The sequence below is a fragment of the Schistocerca piceifrons genome, chromosome X (assembly GCF_021461385.2).
Source record: "Schistocerca piceifrons isolate TAMUIC-IGC-003096 chromosome X, iqSchPice1.1, whole genome shotgun sequence".
NCBI lineage: Eukaryota > Metazoa > Arthropoda > Insecta > Orthoptera > Acrididae > Schistocerca > Schistocerca piceifrons.
In genome coordinates, this window is record NC_060149.1 from 339,082,911 (window position 1) to 339,099,702 (window position 16,792).

The 16,792-nt window shown below is 37.2% G+C and overlaps 1 protein-coding gene across 1 annotated transcript in view; it reads left to right on the forward strand.

Moving 5' to 3' along the window:
- Positions 1-16,792, forward strand: part of LOC124722893 (rho GTPase-activating protein 100F) — an 800,721-nt gene that overhangs the window by 703,372 nt on the left and 80,557 nt on the right. Inside the window, exon 16 of the mRNA XM_047248035.1 lies at positions 12,564-12,724. Coding sequence (XP_047103991.1) covers positions 12,564-12,724 — 161 coding nt within the window. The remainder of the gene's footprint in view (positions 1-12,563; positions 12,725-16,792) is intronic.

Consider the following 16,792-nt stretch of genomic DNA (forward strand, 5'->3'; position numbering starts at 1 on the left):
AAAAGAGCAGTAATTAATTGTTTATATCGGGAATGAAAACTGGATTTTTGTGTAGGATACATAATTATAAATAAGAAGACCATTAAATATGTGTTAATTAGCATAGTTTTGAAGTATTTTATATTTAAATGATGTAGCTTTTTGAACTGAATTGAAAATAAAATAAAATAAAATAATGACCTAAACAAGATTCAATCCAGCAGCTACCATCCTCAAGCGCTACCCGTGTTTTTCCATGTTTATGTATTTTATGTCTCATGGAAATGCTTGTCGAACACACACCATTTTTGGAAAATTTGAATATACTGGGAATCAGACCTAAGCCCTCTACTTGATAATCGAGCACTCTATTGTGAAGACACACTACTCATCAGAAAACTGATCTTACTGTAGCATATTAAAGGTGGTTGGAAAACTTAAATGGCAATTTTCTTGAGAAATTGTGAACATTGTATCTAACTGATGTGGGTAATTGATATATGAATTCTGAACTTCACCTATCATAAGTATAACAAAATAAAAAAATCCAATTGTCATGTGGTCCTGTGGCCAGTGTAAATGCAGCTTAACACAGTTGTCAGTCAACTTAGATGTTCCTCAGAGGTCTTCGAAAAAAATGACAGTGTCATCCACACAGCAAAGGAACAGGGTCCATTTAAGGTGCCAAAGCAAGTTGTCCATAACATACTCGGAAGTGTCTGGGGTGTTCCATAGTCCAGACAGTGCAACTTTCAACTCATGAGTGCTATCATATGTTATTAAGGAAGCCTTTCCAGGTCATTCTTGTCAACTTTGATTTGCCAGTAGCCTGCTACATGTCCATAGTTGAGAAATACTTAGCACAGTTCAAGCAGTCTAGAGTGTCTGTGATGAGAGCAATGGGTAGCCGTCTTTTTTCATGATTTTGTTCACTCATCAATAAATATGCCAGAAGTGCCATGTGCCATTCTTTTTCTACATGAGGACCAAGAACTCTCTGAGGGTTCAATGATGTCATCTTACAGCATATTCTCCACTTTCTCCTGAATTATCAACATCCTTCTCTTGCTGACATAGCTAAGTTCACATTCTAAGGATACATAAATTTACAGATATAGTAGCAAATTGTCACTGATTCCTATGAGTCAAATTTGAGCAACAATGGAATGTAAATGCATGATGTGGAATCATTGGTGAATTCATCATTGAAATATGTTTTAATGAAAAGACATTAATTTAAATATCCTCCAAGACATTATGGAAGTATTTTGTGAGAATGTACATATCATACACTGAAATGCCAAAGAAACTGGTATAGGCATGTGTATTCAAATACAAATATACATAAACAGGCAGAATATGGCACTGCAGCTTGCAACACCTATATGAGACAACAAGTGTCTGGCAAAGTTGTTAGATCAATTATTGCTGCCACAATGGCAGGTTATCAAGATTTAAGTGAGTTTGAACATGATGTTATAGTCAGCGCAATGGGACGCAGCATCTCCGAGGTAGCAAAGAAGTGGGGATTTTCCAATATGACCATTTCATGAATGTACCGCGAATGTCAAGAATCCAGTAAAACATCAAATCTCCAACATCGCTGTGGTCGGAAAAATATCCTGCAAGAACAGAACCTATGATGACTGAAGAGAATCATTAAACATGACAGAAGTGTAACCCTTCTGCAAATTGCTTCAGATTTCAATGCTGGGTGATCAACAAGTGTCAGCATGTGAACCATTCAACAAATCATCATTGATATGGGCTTTCAGAGCTGAAGGCCCACTTGTTTACCCTTGATGACTGCACAACACAAAGCTTTATGCCTTGTCTGGGCCCATCAACAGCAACATTGGGCTGTTGATGACTGGAAACATGTTGGCTGGTCAGACAAGTCTTGTTTCAAATTGTTTCGAGTGGATGGACACGTACAGGTATGGTGACAACCTCGTGAATCGATGGACCCTGCACATCAGCAAGGGATTGTTCAAGCTGGTGGAGGCTCTGTAATGGAGTGGGGCATGAGCAAACGGAGTGATATAAGACCCCTAGTAGGTCTAGATACAACACCAACAGGTGACACATACATAAGCATCCTGTCTGCTCACCTGTATCGATTCATGTCTATTGTGCATTCCGATGGACTTTGGCCTCCAGCAGGACAATGTGACACCCCACACGTCCAGCACTGGTACAGATCACTCCAGGAACACTCTTCTGAGTTTAAACACTTTCACTGGCCACCAAACCCCCTGGACATGACCATTATTGCGCATATCTGGGATGCCTTGCAACATGCTGTTCAGAAGAGATCTCCACCCCTTCGTACTCTTACAGATTCATGGACAGCTCTGCAGGATTCATGATGTCAGTTCCTTCCAGCACTACTTGAGGCATTAGACGAGTCCATGCCACATCATGTTGTGGCACTTCTGCTTGCTCGCGGGGGCCCTACACGATATTAGGCGGGTGTACCAGTTTCTTTGGCTCTTCAGTTTACTGCAAACTGTGCACTTTCATGAGGTGTAATACTGCTTCTTTCTGCCAGAGGACCTGCTATCTGTGGTGTGACTTCTTAAAGGTGTTGAGAACTCCAAACTGTTAACTTCACTCTAAATAAACCCAATATATTTGAAGGTTGGCAGTTGTGTGATTACACTATTATCACCAAGAAGAAACCAACAGGTAGGGTTGTGTTGATCTCAAAGGAGACTTGTCTGCCACAGTAGAAGATGTGGCATTCTCTATATAAGTATGAGCTTCATAGTTGGTGAATTCAGACAGCATACCCATTCCTGATGTTGTCCTAACATCCTGTAACTTCGTTGGGCACATCAGTGTAGATGTCCTTGATCCTATTGAAAGTGAATACTTATCTACAACTACATCTACATACATACACTACAAGCTACAATATGGTGCATGGTGGAGGGTACCTTGTATCACTACTAGTCATTCCCTTTTCTGTTGCACTCACAAATGGAGCAAGGGAAAACAATTGGTTATATGCCTCCATACAAGTCTAGTTTCTCTTTTCTTGTCTTCATCGCCCTTATACAGAATGAACATTGGTAGTGGTAAAACCATTCTGCAGTCAGCCACAAATGCCGGTTCTCTAAATTATGTCAGTAGTGTTTTGTGAAAAGAACATTGCCTTCAATTAAGGTAGTCCCATTTGAGTTCATGAAGCTCTTTTTAACACTTGCATGTTGATCAAACCTACCAGTAACAAATCTAGCTGCACACCTCTGAATTACATTGATGTCTCCTTTTAACCCAACCTGGTGAGAATCCCTTACACTCAAGCATTACTCAAGAATGTGTCGTACTAGTGTTCTATACACAGTTTCCTTTACAGATGAGCTACACATTCCTGGAATTCTCCCAATAAAATGAAGTTAATGCTCATCTTCCCTACTACTGACCTTATATGCTCATTCAATTTCATATCTTTTGTGATGTTACGTTCTAGTAACTGGGCCATACAGAATGCCTCACATCCACACATTTCCAGCCTCAACACCAATCTGAAACTTATCCAATACTACTCTCAAATTGGAAGCCATCCTTTATCCAATGAACACTGTGATGAAATCCTTACTGCATCTTCCTTCTTCGAACAGACTTTATCAGATCACTTATCTTCCCACATCCCATTCAAACCCATTTATCTTTATTGCTCCATAATGCCTTTTGAGCTCTACATCTTGTCTATGAGTTCAATTGATTGATCAAAGTATACTAAATGCAACAAAATGCACTGAGTATACTGCAACCTGAACACTACACTCCCCTTAAACTCTTCTATGTGCTAGAAAGCCTTCAATCACCCCACTGGTAACATTCTTAGACCATACTACCCAATCCCATGCAACAATCATGCATTTCCTAACAACCTAAATAAAGCTAAAGACTTTGCATCCTATCTCTCAGATATTGTTCCAGCCCCTGATGATGACCCTTAGTTTGATTATTCCTTATTTTCTAAAATCCATGATGCCATTGTTGCACCCTTTGCTCTTAAGTTTTAATACATTGACCACACAACACACACATACATGAAATGTATTCTCAGTAGCAAATATGGACAACCAACTATCAGCTGTATAATGAAATGTCAACAACAAAAATTTGTGTTGGGCTGGGACTCAAACCCAGAATTTCTGCTTATTGCAAGTGGTCGTCTTACTGTTTAGATTAGATTAGATTACATTTACTTTCATCCCAATTGATCCGTAGTGAGGAGGTCCTCCAGGATGTAGAGCATGTCAGAAAAACAATAATACATGACAAATATTTACAACTCAAACAAATAAGCTAATGTACCATTCCACAGGTCCCAAGTAGAATGATCGTCATTTTTTTAATAAACAGTATATGAAAGAATCATTTTACAAATACTAATGCACTGAATTTAAAGTAAAAAAGTTTTTTTTTCATTTATAAGGTAATAAACATGTGATAGAACTACTATAATACTTATTTACTATGAACACATTACTGCACTGAAATGGTGCAGAAGTTAGATTGTACTTACACACACACACACACACACACACACACACACACACACACACACACTTATTTACAATGAACACATTACTGTACTGAAATTGTGCAGAAGTTATATATATGGTCTACTGAGAAATTCATCAGTGGAGTAGAAGTAGTTGGCCACCAATAAATCCTTTAGGCTTCTCTTAAACTGAATTTCATTGGTTGTTAAGCTTGTTATTGCTGCTGACAAGTTATTGAAAATGTGCATACCTTTTTGTACAAGAGTAAGTGACTTTAAATCCTTGTGAAGATTATTCGTATTTCTAGTATTGACTCCATGAATTGAGTTGTTTGTTTGAAAAAGTGATATATTTTTAATGACAAATTTCATTAAGGGATAAATACATTGGGAAGCAGTAGTTAGTATCCCTAGTTCCCTAAACAGGCTTCTGCTGGATGTCCTTGAGTTCACACCACATATAACTCTTACTGCACATTTTTGTGCCTGGAAAACTTTAGCTTGACTTGGTGAATTACCCCAAAAAATAATCCCATATTACATTATGGAATGAAAGTAAGCATAGTATGCCAGCCTTTTCATTTTTATATCCCCTACGTCTGACACAATTCGTATTGCAAATAGAGATCTGTTAAGACGCTTCAGCAGTTCTGTGGTGTGCTCCTCCCAGTTGAATTTATTATCAAGCTGTAATCCTAAGAATTTAACACTGTCCACATCTACTATCTGCTTGTCATCGTATGCTAGGCATATACTCGTGGGACACCCCTTACAAGTTCTGAAATGCATGTAGTGTGTTTTTTCAAAGTTTATTGACAAAGAATTGGCTAGGAACCAGTGATTAATTTCCACAAATATTTTATTAGCCGATCTTTCTAAGACTACACTTGATTTGCTATTTATTGCAAAGTTTGTATCATCAGCAAACAAAACGAACTTGGCATCTGGTAATGTTACTGATGAAAGGTCATTGATATACACAAGAAAAAGTAAGCACCCTAAAATGGAACCTTGTGGGACCCCACATGTAATTAGTTTCCACTTGGATGATGCCTGATAGCTTAATACATGTCTCTTTCCTAATAACACCTTTTGTTTCCTGCCAGAGATATAAGATTTGAACCATTCTGCAGCATTTCCTGTTGCACCATAATATTCTAATTTACTTAAAAGGATATTGTGATATACATAGTCAAATGCCTTTGACAGATCACAAAATATACCAGCTGCCTGCAATTTTTTGTCTAATGAATTAAGCACATTTTCACTGTAAGTGTAAATAGCCTTCTCAATATCAGAACCCTTTAGAAATCCGAACTGTGACTTTGACAGAATGTTATTTGAGATAAGATTGCACATTAATTTTTCTAAAATTTTTGAGAATGCTGGCAAAAGTGAATTTGGATGGAAATTTGATGCTATTTCTTTATTTCCCTCCTTAAACAGTGGCTTAACTTCAGCATATTTCAACCATTCAGGAAATATTCCACTGATAAATGACTGGTTACACAGATAGTTTAATATGTTACTTAACTCAGAATCACATTCTTTAATTTTCATCATACCCACTAGAAGTTTTTGATTTTAAAGATTTTATGATGGACATTATTTCTGCTGGGGTAGTGAGGGTCAAATTCATATTATGGAAGTTACTTGAAATGTCTGGTCTGAGGTATTCCATAGCAGCATCTACAGAACCTGACAACCCCATCTTTTCAGTAACAGTTATAAAATGTTTGTTAAAAAGTTCTGCAACACTATAGATGTCTGTCACCAATGTATCATTTACTCTTAATGCTATTTGTCCCTTTTCACATCTGGTTCTACTGGTCTCCTCCTTCACTATATCCCATATTGTCTTTATTTTGTTATCTGATATCACTATCTTTTCCTTGTTATATATTTGCTTTGATGTCCATATAACAGTCTTTAATATTTTGCAGTATTTCTTGTAATGTGCTATAGCATCAACATCAGAACTGTTTCGGATTGACAGATACAGTTTTCTTTTTTTCACAGGATACCCCTATTCCTTGAGTAATCCATGGCTTCTTTGTAGACTTTCCTCTAACCTTGGTTAGGCTGTCTGACATGACTCATGGCCTGACCTAAACTTCCATACAGCATCAAACACATGTCTACAACATGCACTTGTACATCCATTATGTATATTCCTATCCAGGGGAGACATTTTAATTGAAAGTCACTCAGGCACTCTGGTATCATACCACAAACATATCTTAATACACCAAACACATCACAAGACATAATACAAACATTATATGATAAATGAAATGTACCTCCTGGTCATGACTGTATTACCTATCAGTATGTAAGAGAATGCCCACAATCCTTCCTAGAAATTCATGTCAATATTTATAACCCAATCCTTCACACAAGCTACTATCTTTAGGTGTGGGAAATTTCCTATATCCTACATTTTGCTAAACTCAACAATTCTGCCAGTGACAGCTCCTCCTATCAATTATCAGCCTCATAGCAATGTTAGTAAGGTCTTCAAATCTATCCTCTCCTAAGCATACATTAGTACCAAAACTAGCAACTACCTCTCACTATCAACCTGTGTGGCTTTCATTCCAACTTTTTCTTTGACTACCAGCTCTTGTATGTTAACCATCTCCCATCCCACCAACTCAATTATCATAGATTTGCATCTTTGTGGTCTTTGACTTGAGAAAGCATATGGCTGTGTTGGCATTACGGTCTCAATTTCAGACTTAAGTTGTATTTACCTAAAATAAACTCTGTTTACTTTATTACATCTTTTCCAACCAACCATCCATTCTACGTAATCACAAACAACACTAGTTTTCACATCTCCCAATCCATTGCAATACGTCAATAATATTGCCTACCTTTTGGTGTACTGAATGCTCCAGAAACTCCACTGATCCTTTCAACTCTGACTTAACCAGTTTACCTATTTGTGCATTAAGTGTCTCCTTAAAATCAAACTTTCAAGACACAGGCAATAATTATTACAATGACTCATCCACAGCTTCCCTCACATGATCTCTCCCTAAAGAACCATCTACAACCATCCTATCCACTCAACTCTCACACTAAGATACCTCAGAAGAGATCTTCACCACAAGCTAAGATGGAAACCACACATGCTAACCAACCAACAAAATGCCCATGATAGACTAAAAATGCTAACCATCTGCATAAAGGGATTGCATCCCTCCGTCATGCTTCACGCTTACAAAGCGTTAATCTGGTCAGTCCTCTTTTATGCCCATGTTGCTTGGATTTTTGCTTCACCAAAATTTTACCACTCCTTCCATATCCTTGAAGGGAATGCTGTCTTCCTCACTTTCCAAATCTGTCAACAAACTCTTGCTAGGATTGTGTATGAGTTTATTAATTTCTCCTATCTCCTATCTCACAGTCTATCTCATGGTCAGTTTGTTAGTTTCAAGTTCCATGGATCATTTTTTGCATGATAAATCAAAATGACGTGGAACAAGTCATTTTATATTCACATCACAAATTAACTTGTAAATATGGTTACTTGCTGAACATTTATAAGTTTTTCTTTAATTATCACACTCTCAGACAAAAAAGGGGCACATCAGGTAGGGTTTATCTGAATGGGATTGAAAATCAGGAAATGTGATTTACATTTACAGAAAAACAAATAATTGCAATTTCAGAGCAATTGGATATTTTATTCAAGAGAAAGAGCTTCACAAACTGAGCAAGTCAGTAACGTATTGTTGCACCTTTGGTGTTTATGTATTCAGCTTGGCATTAATTGACAGAGTTGATGGATGTCACCCTGAGGGATATCGTGCAAAATTGTGTCCAATTGCCATGTTACATCACCAAAATCCTGAGATGGCTGAGGGCCCTGCCCATAATGCTCCTAACATTCTCAGCTGGTGAGAGATCTGGTGATATTGCTGGCTAAGTTAGGATTTGGTGACCATGACAGCGCGATGTAGAAACTCTCACAATGTTCAGGAGGCATTATGTTGCTGAAATGTAAACCCAGGATAGCTTGTCATGAAGGGCAACAAAACACCGCATAGAATATCATTATTGTACTGCTGTTCTGTAAGGCTGCCACATATGGCAACCAAAGCAGTCCTGATATGAAAAGAAATGGCGCCCAGATCATCATTCCTGGCTGTTGGGCCTTATGACAGGTGACAGTCAGGTTGGTAACCCACTGCTGTCTGGGGCATCTCCAGATACATCTTCAATGGTCATCAGGGCTCTGTGTGAAGAGGGTCTCATCATTAAAGACAATTCTGCTTCAGCCAGAGAGATTCCAGACCAAAGACATGTCTGGAGACAACCTGGACAGTGGTAGGGTACCAACATGACTATCGCCCTCCATACAGCCCAACAACCATGAATGACGGTCTGGGGTGCGATTTCTTTTTATAGCCATACTTCTTTGGTTGTCATCCACAGCAGCCTTACAGCACAGTGGCACAGTGACAATATTTTATGCCCCACTTTGCTGCCTTTCATGGCAAGCTATCCTCGGCCTACATTTCAGCAAGATAATGCCTGCCTGCAACCGACAAGAGTTTCTATGCCATTTGTCTTCCTGGTTGCTAAACTTACCTTGGCCAACAAGATCTCTGTATCTCTCCCGAACTGAGATCATTTGGAGCATTGTGGACAGGACCCTCGAACCATCCCAGGATTCTGAGAGTCTAAGGTGGCAACTGGACAGAACTTTTCACAACATCCCTCTGAAGGACATCAAACAACTCTATGAATCAATGCCATGCTGAATAACTGCTTGCAATCTATGTGATAGTTACATACTTTTTTTAAAAAAATTGATTTTTAAAGCAAATTATTGTGACCTTCTTTTGGAAGTCAGTTTTAATTTGTTACCCTGTACACCAATATCCTCATTCCCAAGGCACTGCCACAGTCGAACACTACCTCTCCCAATAACATACCAACTCTAGACCCAAAACATCACAACACTGAGCAGCAGACAGGTACATTTACAAGTAGATTAAGGTATCAAAGTCCTCCTTTAAATTTATAAAAACACATTCACGTTCATACATACACAACTCCCACATGCATGGCCTCCCACAGCCATGGGCTCTCACCTGGCAGTGTTATTTGGAAACTTATTGGTGGGCCATCTAGAGGAACCTTTCCAAGCCACTCAGTATCCTAAAGCCATAGTCCAGTTCAGTTCATCCCATCTGTCCTCAGTCTCAACACCTTCTCTCTCATCCACTTCACCTGATCTCCTTTAACCCATCATGTTACTTTACTGGATATGAAGTTACACATCTCCAATTGCTCTATTAAAACTTTTGCCCATAACAAGCCCACTAACCATCAGCAGTGCCACCCTTTTGATAACTGTTAACCCTTCTATGATAAAAAGTCCTTACAATATTGTATGGCCACCCATGGGCAGCACATCGTAGTGACTAGTAATCCTTTGGCATCGTGTTGAAGGTCTTATTAAGAGCTTCACAGACAGCTAGTCTGCAAAACAGATCATTCCAACCATATCCACATATGCCAGTAATTGCCCAACCATGCTCAAAAACTAGCTGCAAACGAATATCCTCATCATTATCCAATATCATTCTGTCCCATCACAGGCATACCTTATACCACTGGGCACAGGGCAGCTATGAGTCAGTCAGATCATATATCAGCTCTGCTGTAACCTTACACATTCAGTTATGTGTGCATAACCATTGACTAGCTGTCCACCTAAATGAAATGAATGGCTGCCACCCAACTGTGACCAAGAGCAGTGTTGACCACACAGTGGCAGAACACTACTGACTACAGTATTCTTACTTGAGTTCTGTGGCTGTTTCAAAACATTTGCGATCTTATTCAACCCTTCTCCCCCTCCCCCCCTCCCCCCAATTACGAACACCAGTTTCTCTAAGTTACATTGAAGGGAATTAAGGACTTTTCTTATAACACATCCTAGATCTTTACTGACCCCTGCCCCACATGCACCTCCACATCTGTCTTCATGCACCCCTCTCCCCACTCCCCTCCCCACTTAACTTACTCCACACACACACACACACACACACACACACACACACACACACACACACACACACCCCTCTCTGCAGTCTTCTTCCACTTCCTTTGTTCTGTCTCCCAATCTGTCACTCTTCAGTGTGTGCTTGCACCATGGCAAGCTCACCACAGCCCCTTGTTGCCTCTTCCTCACAACCATTAGTCATCCTTTGCTCTTACCCTGTCGCAGCCTCCTTTCCATTCTCACCAACTCCACCTGACACAACCTCTCACGTTAGTTGAGATACAGCACCTGTACAATGTAGGTATGATATCTATATTAGGTAGTTGTGATAAAATACATCATCCATAAACTTGGAATGTTTTTAATCTTGTTTATATGCCAGGAGACCAGTCAATAACTCAACTCAACTTTTACTCCTTTCATTATTTACTTACAGGTACCAAAAGTAGACATAAATATAGATACTGTAAATAAAATTCCATATGTGAACTTTCTAGGCATCCAGATGGAAAACAAATGAAGGTGGCACCAGGATTTAAATAAGTGAACAAAAAAAGCTCAGTCCAAACCGCCCTCTATTTAGAACTGTCTCTCACATTTACTCCCTAGTGAATGTAAGATACACTGTAAAATTCACAATCATACTGCTAGAAGTAATAATAATTTCCTGTAACAGCTTGCAACCAGACATGAGGGTGAAAACTGGAAATATGAGATATTAAAAAATAAAGTAAAGCATACTTTGTCAGCCATTCATTCTGTAACTGACGGGAGTATTTGGATTCTGGGATATAAATTCAGGTTAGCATAAATTTTTGTGTTAAGCAGATTTTAATTTTTCCAGTAAATAGCAGACCTCAGAGTCAGTAAAGTTTCATAAACACTTCTTATGATGCAACTGATAAAAACAGTAGGTGCTTTTCTGATAATATATGTAATATATTAACAGGGGTCATCATATTAAAACCTTGAGAAATACCTCTGCAATTCCTTTTTGGCTCTACCAACTTATCCCACTGCCATGTCCTCAAAGGTGAAAGCCACAAGGTCCCTGGACAATGCTCTCCTATGGAGTGTGCCTCATATCTGAAGCTTATTAGCTATGGGAGGAAACCCAGAAAATCTGTCAAGTCAGGTGGCCTAGAAGTGGTAGCATCACCACTTAATTACTCTAGCAAGAGGTTGCTATCCCCTTATAGAGGAAAAAATTCAGCTCAAAATCTTCACAGAAATATACTAATTTATAATGCAGTAAACGAAGAAAGGTATCTAGAAGTAATTCCCATAATTAAAGATGTGAGTAAATTAGCACTAGTTGTAATTGTTTTTTAAAATACTTAACAGAAGTAATGTGCAATGGCTGCCTCTACCTGTAAACATATAACTTGGCTCATGCCACATACCTGATGGTTCTGTTTTATGATGGGATATATGGAAAACAATCTGTGAATGAGGGAATGTATGACACCATGTATTCCTCACAGTCATTTGTGATTTTAGAACTCATTCTTTAGTATAATATGGCTGATATAAATATACTGTTACGATCATAAAGGAGCAGATTACCAGACATTTTCCAGTGATTGCAGTTTACGACTTTTCTGTAAAACTGATTAATGAACCAGAAACACATGTTAAAAAGTGCAAATAGGTCACAATATTGAAGTCATCAGATCATTATATGATTTCTGAATGTCATATTCTTTATATTATGGTTCTGTTGTCTATAGTTGATTTTTAACTTTTTAGTTGAAAATCTGTTTCACCCTCTCCAGTTTCTCTTTGCCAACAGGCAGCAAAAAATTAATAAACATTTAAGTTCTGGAAGTAAGAAACCCATAAATACTCATAATTGGTCAGGTTTCAATTCATATAATGAGTGTTGAAAAATGGATCAATCAGCAAACTGTTTTATTTTGCACTCTGTATTAAGACAAAATATTTTTTTTTTTTATTATTATTTTGCGATAGGGTGCAACATATCACATATATATTCTATATCAATTGCAATATATTTATACTGATGAAACCATTTCCTTACAGGTGTTCTTAAAGACTATCTACGTGAACTTCCTGAGCCACTTTTCACAAAATGTTTATATCAAATGATGGTTGATGCTTTAAGTGTGTGTCTACCTGATGATCCAGAAGGAAATGCAAAGCTTATGTTTTCAATTTTGGATTGCCTACCAAAAGTGAACAGGGTAAGTACATGCTTGAGAAATCCACAATTTTTTCACATGATTAATTTAATAATATGACTTAAAAAGAGTAAAATGCAATGAAGATAAAAAAGGCATGTACAGACATTGGCCTTGAAAGCTCCACATGTTTGTGCCTTAAATTCTGACTGTTAGATAGCCCACAAGGTGAAATTCAGTCATACGATTTTTAGGGTTCAATTCCTCAGTCAGTAAAAACAGAACTATTATGGGATCACTTTGTTGTCTGTCCATGAAGATACTTTTTTCTAGAAATGGTAGAGCTATCAAGTTGATATTTATGTCAGATACTACGGTCTATGTTCCCTTGGTAGTATAAAAAATTTAAGCTTCAAGTCAATGCAATGAAAAGATACATCCATTTATGTCACATATTTTGATACTTGCAAACTCACTCTTCAAAACCTACATATGAACTATCCATATAAATAATTAAGTTTGTACAGACTCCTTAGAGCATGAGTCAATCACACTTGGCCAGTTTCTGATGAATGTGAAGACCACTCGGTCTGCTCATTACTTTCTTTTCAGTAGTGTAAAGTTGAGTTCATATTTACTGCACATAAAGTAAACATTATGGTATTAAACTGCCCTTTGCTGAAACAGATTTGTCTGTAAGTGTACCAGTAGAGGAAAAGGTAGCCATCCCATGTGTCCATATGTCAAGAACCAATAATTGTTTGTTCTATAAAGAGGGACTGTTCAGTAGTCACATGCAAAACAAGGCCTTACCAAACATCAGTTAAAGTTTATTTTGTATGTTCTCTAACTCTTTGTATTTTACATAATTACCAAAACCATGCTGCTGCCATGAAAATCGATCATTTATGCATAAACCAAAGAATTTACAATCTCTACAGGTTTTTGGTAGAATGTAATCAATCACAGTATTTTGTCTGTTTGGTCAACTTGGTTTAAAATGAATAATATTAGTTTTTTCTATGTTTACTTTTAAGTTCTCTCTTTCAAAGTGAGCTCTTGCCTTTTCAATAAAGTTATGTGTCTCTTCAACAAGGCTGGGCTCACTGTCTGCATAGTAGACATCAGATGTATCAGCTGCATATATAGTGATCAATTTCTAAAGTCATTAATATATATTAAGAACGATACAGGACCCAAGTCTGAACCCTGTGGCTAACCATTCTTGGTACCTCCACAGCTTGAGGACTCTGCTGATGTTTTTAGATTATCTGTACTTTTAATTTCGACCTTCTGCTCCTCCAGTTAAATATGAATTAAACTATCTGTGCAGTGCCCCACTCATACTACAATACTTAAGCTTATCTAGAAGACTTTCATGATTCACACAGTCAAATGCCTTTGAGAGATCACAAAATATCCCAATGCGTGATGTTCGATTATTCAAGGCATTTAATCTGTGAAATCATACATAGCATTTTCTGTTGAAAAGCCTTTCGGAAAACCAAATTGACATTTTGTTAGCACTTCATTTTTACAAATATGTGATGCTGCTCTTGAACATGTTACTTTTTCAAGAATTATGGATAAAGTTGTCAGAAGTGAGATTGGATGGTAATTGTTAGCATCAGACCTATCCCCTTTTTTATCAAATGGTTTAATAAGAGCATATTTCAGTGTATCTGGAAAAATGACCTGTTTCAGTGAGCTACTACATATGTGGCTGAGAATGCTACTTATCTGTTGGGAACAAGCTTTTAGTATTCTGTTGGAAATGCCATCAATTTGATGTGCACTTTTACTTTTGAGTGAATTTATTAGTTTCCTAATTTCAGTAGGAGAGGCAGGTTGAATTTCAATTTTATCAAATTGGGTAGATATTGCCTCTTCCACATACTGCCTTGCATTTGCTAATGAATAGCTGGATCTTATTTTCTCTACAACACTTAAAAAATGATTGTTAAAAATGTTTTCTACTTCTGACTTTCTGTTAACAAACTTTTCATTGAGTCTGATAGAAATACAGTCTTCGTCTGCTCTTCATCGCCCGATTTCCTTTTTAACAATATTCCAAATTATTTTAATTTTATTATCAGATGTGCTAATCTCACACATGATGCACATACTTCTGGAATTTTTAATAACTTTTCTTAATACAGTGCAGTAGTTTTTATAATGTCTCACTGTTTCTGGATCACTACTCCTTCTAGCCACAAGAAACATTTTCTTTTCTGTTTACAATATATGTATTTAAGCTTTTTATGGAATTTAAAAAATATTCAAAAAATTGTGTGTATACCTTTCTCCCAGAAACTGTTGAAAGTATTTCTACAAAATTTTCTCTGGTTAATCTTCTTGGATGTTAATTATAAATCTGTGAGTATAATATAAAATTCATGCAAAATTCCAAGTACTTTGCACCATATTCAGCTTACACTTGGTATTTCAAAATCTGCTCTTGAGACATGAATTTGGTTTTGTAGAAATAAGTACAAAATTTCAATATTCTAACCTTCACGAATGCAGAAAAAAGGGTATAAAAATTTAAAAAACAATATTTTCAGGAAATGCAATTCAAAGTTTAACCCAGCGTTTTTTCCTTGTCACCTCTTCAGAAGGCCCCAGATTTGTAGTCAGTGCCCTCGTTCCCTTCAAGGCTTCTAGTTTTCACCTTCTTTCCTGTAACAGGTCTTTAACTGACTTTTCACCTGCAGAGAGGTACTGTAAATCTACTTTCCTCAAGATATCTTGAGTGAAATTTCCGATCTTAAAGCCCATACTCTGTAATACCTTCATCATCCCTACATTCCCATGATTAAATACAGAAACTGCATCATAAGCTGCAATTGTGACAACTGTAGCAGATGAAAATGTTGTTTTAGGGCATCATTTCCAAATGAGTGAATTTAGAGACTCATTTGGAATCTGGGTTTTGTCATGAACACACTTTTTTAGAAATTTAGGATTGGCCAGAAACTTGTAAGTGGGCATGAAAATGTACAATATGTAATCCTCTCCTTTGAGTCTAATTCACAAGATCATTGTTCACTGAGATAGTACTGATGTGTTGCTTCAAAAAAGTGAGTGTAGCACGAAGGTCACATCACACATTTAAATATTTTTAAGGCACTTCAGATGTGATTTCATCACTGAAACATTGGGAACTTACTATCCGTGAGGTGTACCAATAAACAAAAAGTAAATTGAATATTGACATTTTTGGCCCACTTCATGAACAGCCCTGCTTAAAAAATAATTCAAATTTTTACACCATTCATTTATATGACATCCCTGGTAACTGCCCACATTACAAACAAACTCATTGTACAATGCACTGGACTGCACAGCTCCACACACACACACACACACACACACACACACACACACACACACACATGAAGACAGAGACAGAGGCGCACACAGAGAGAGAGAGAGAGAGAGAGAGAGAGAGAGAGAGAGAGAGCTGGTGTCAGGACCTCAATGATACTTCCACCATGCTGCTGAATTCTCTGTGTAGCACCCTTGGTCCATCTGAAAAAGCTGAGTCATCATGTCACCACAACAAAATGAAATATTGAGCAAGAAAATGAAAAAAGGTTAGAATTGTCCATCACAGATCCAGGATGTAAGATTTTACAGTGAGAATCATTAAAGTATGATAGTTTACTGTAGAATGACAACTGATTATTATTAAATAATGTCAGTTTTTACCATGCCCCATCCTGTGTTACCTAAATAATCCTTGACTTTGTAGTGTGAATTATTTAAGGGGACCACACTCTGCCTATCTAACCCACGTTAATTTAGGCAAGTATTTGACCCATTTCTGAAAAAAAAAAAACTATTTGATGCAGGACCTTAATATTTTTCTATATGTTACATGATGCTAATAGCGTCAATTGTACTAAAATCTACTTTATCCATTTTATAGTTTTTAAGAAATACTTTTTTAAATTTATTAACAAGAAATATTAAGTTTTTTCTGCTGAAAATATTTTTTTGTGAACTTTGTAATGCATAAATATTAATGACTGTAGTACCAGAGGTGGTTTTTTATGTTATGCAGAGTCTCTGAAAATTTCATTCATTTATCTATGATAGTTTCTGATGTAATGAGGCATATGTATTGAA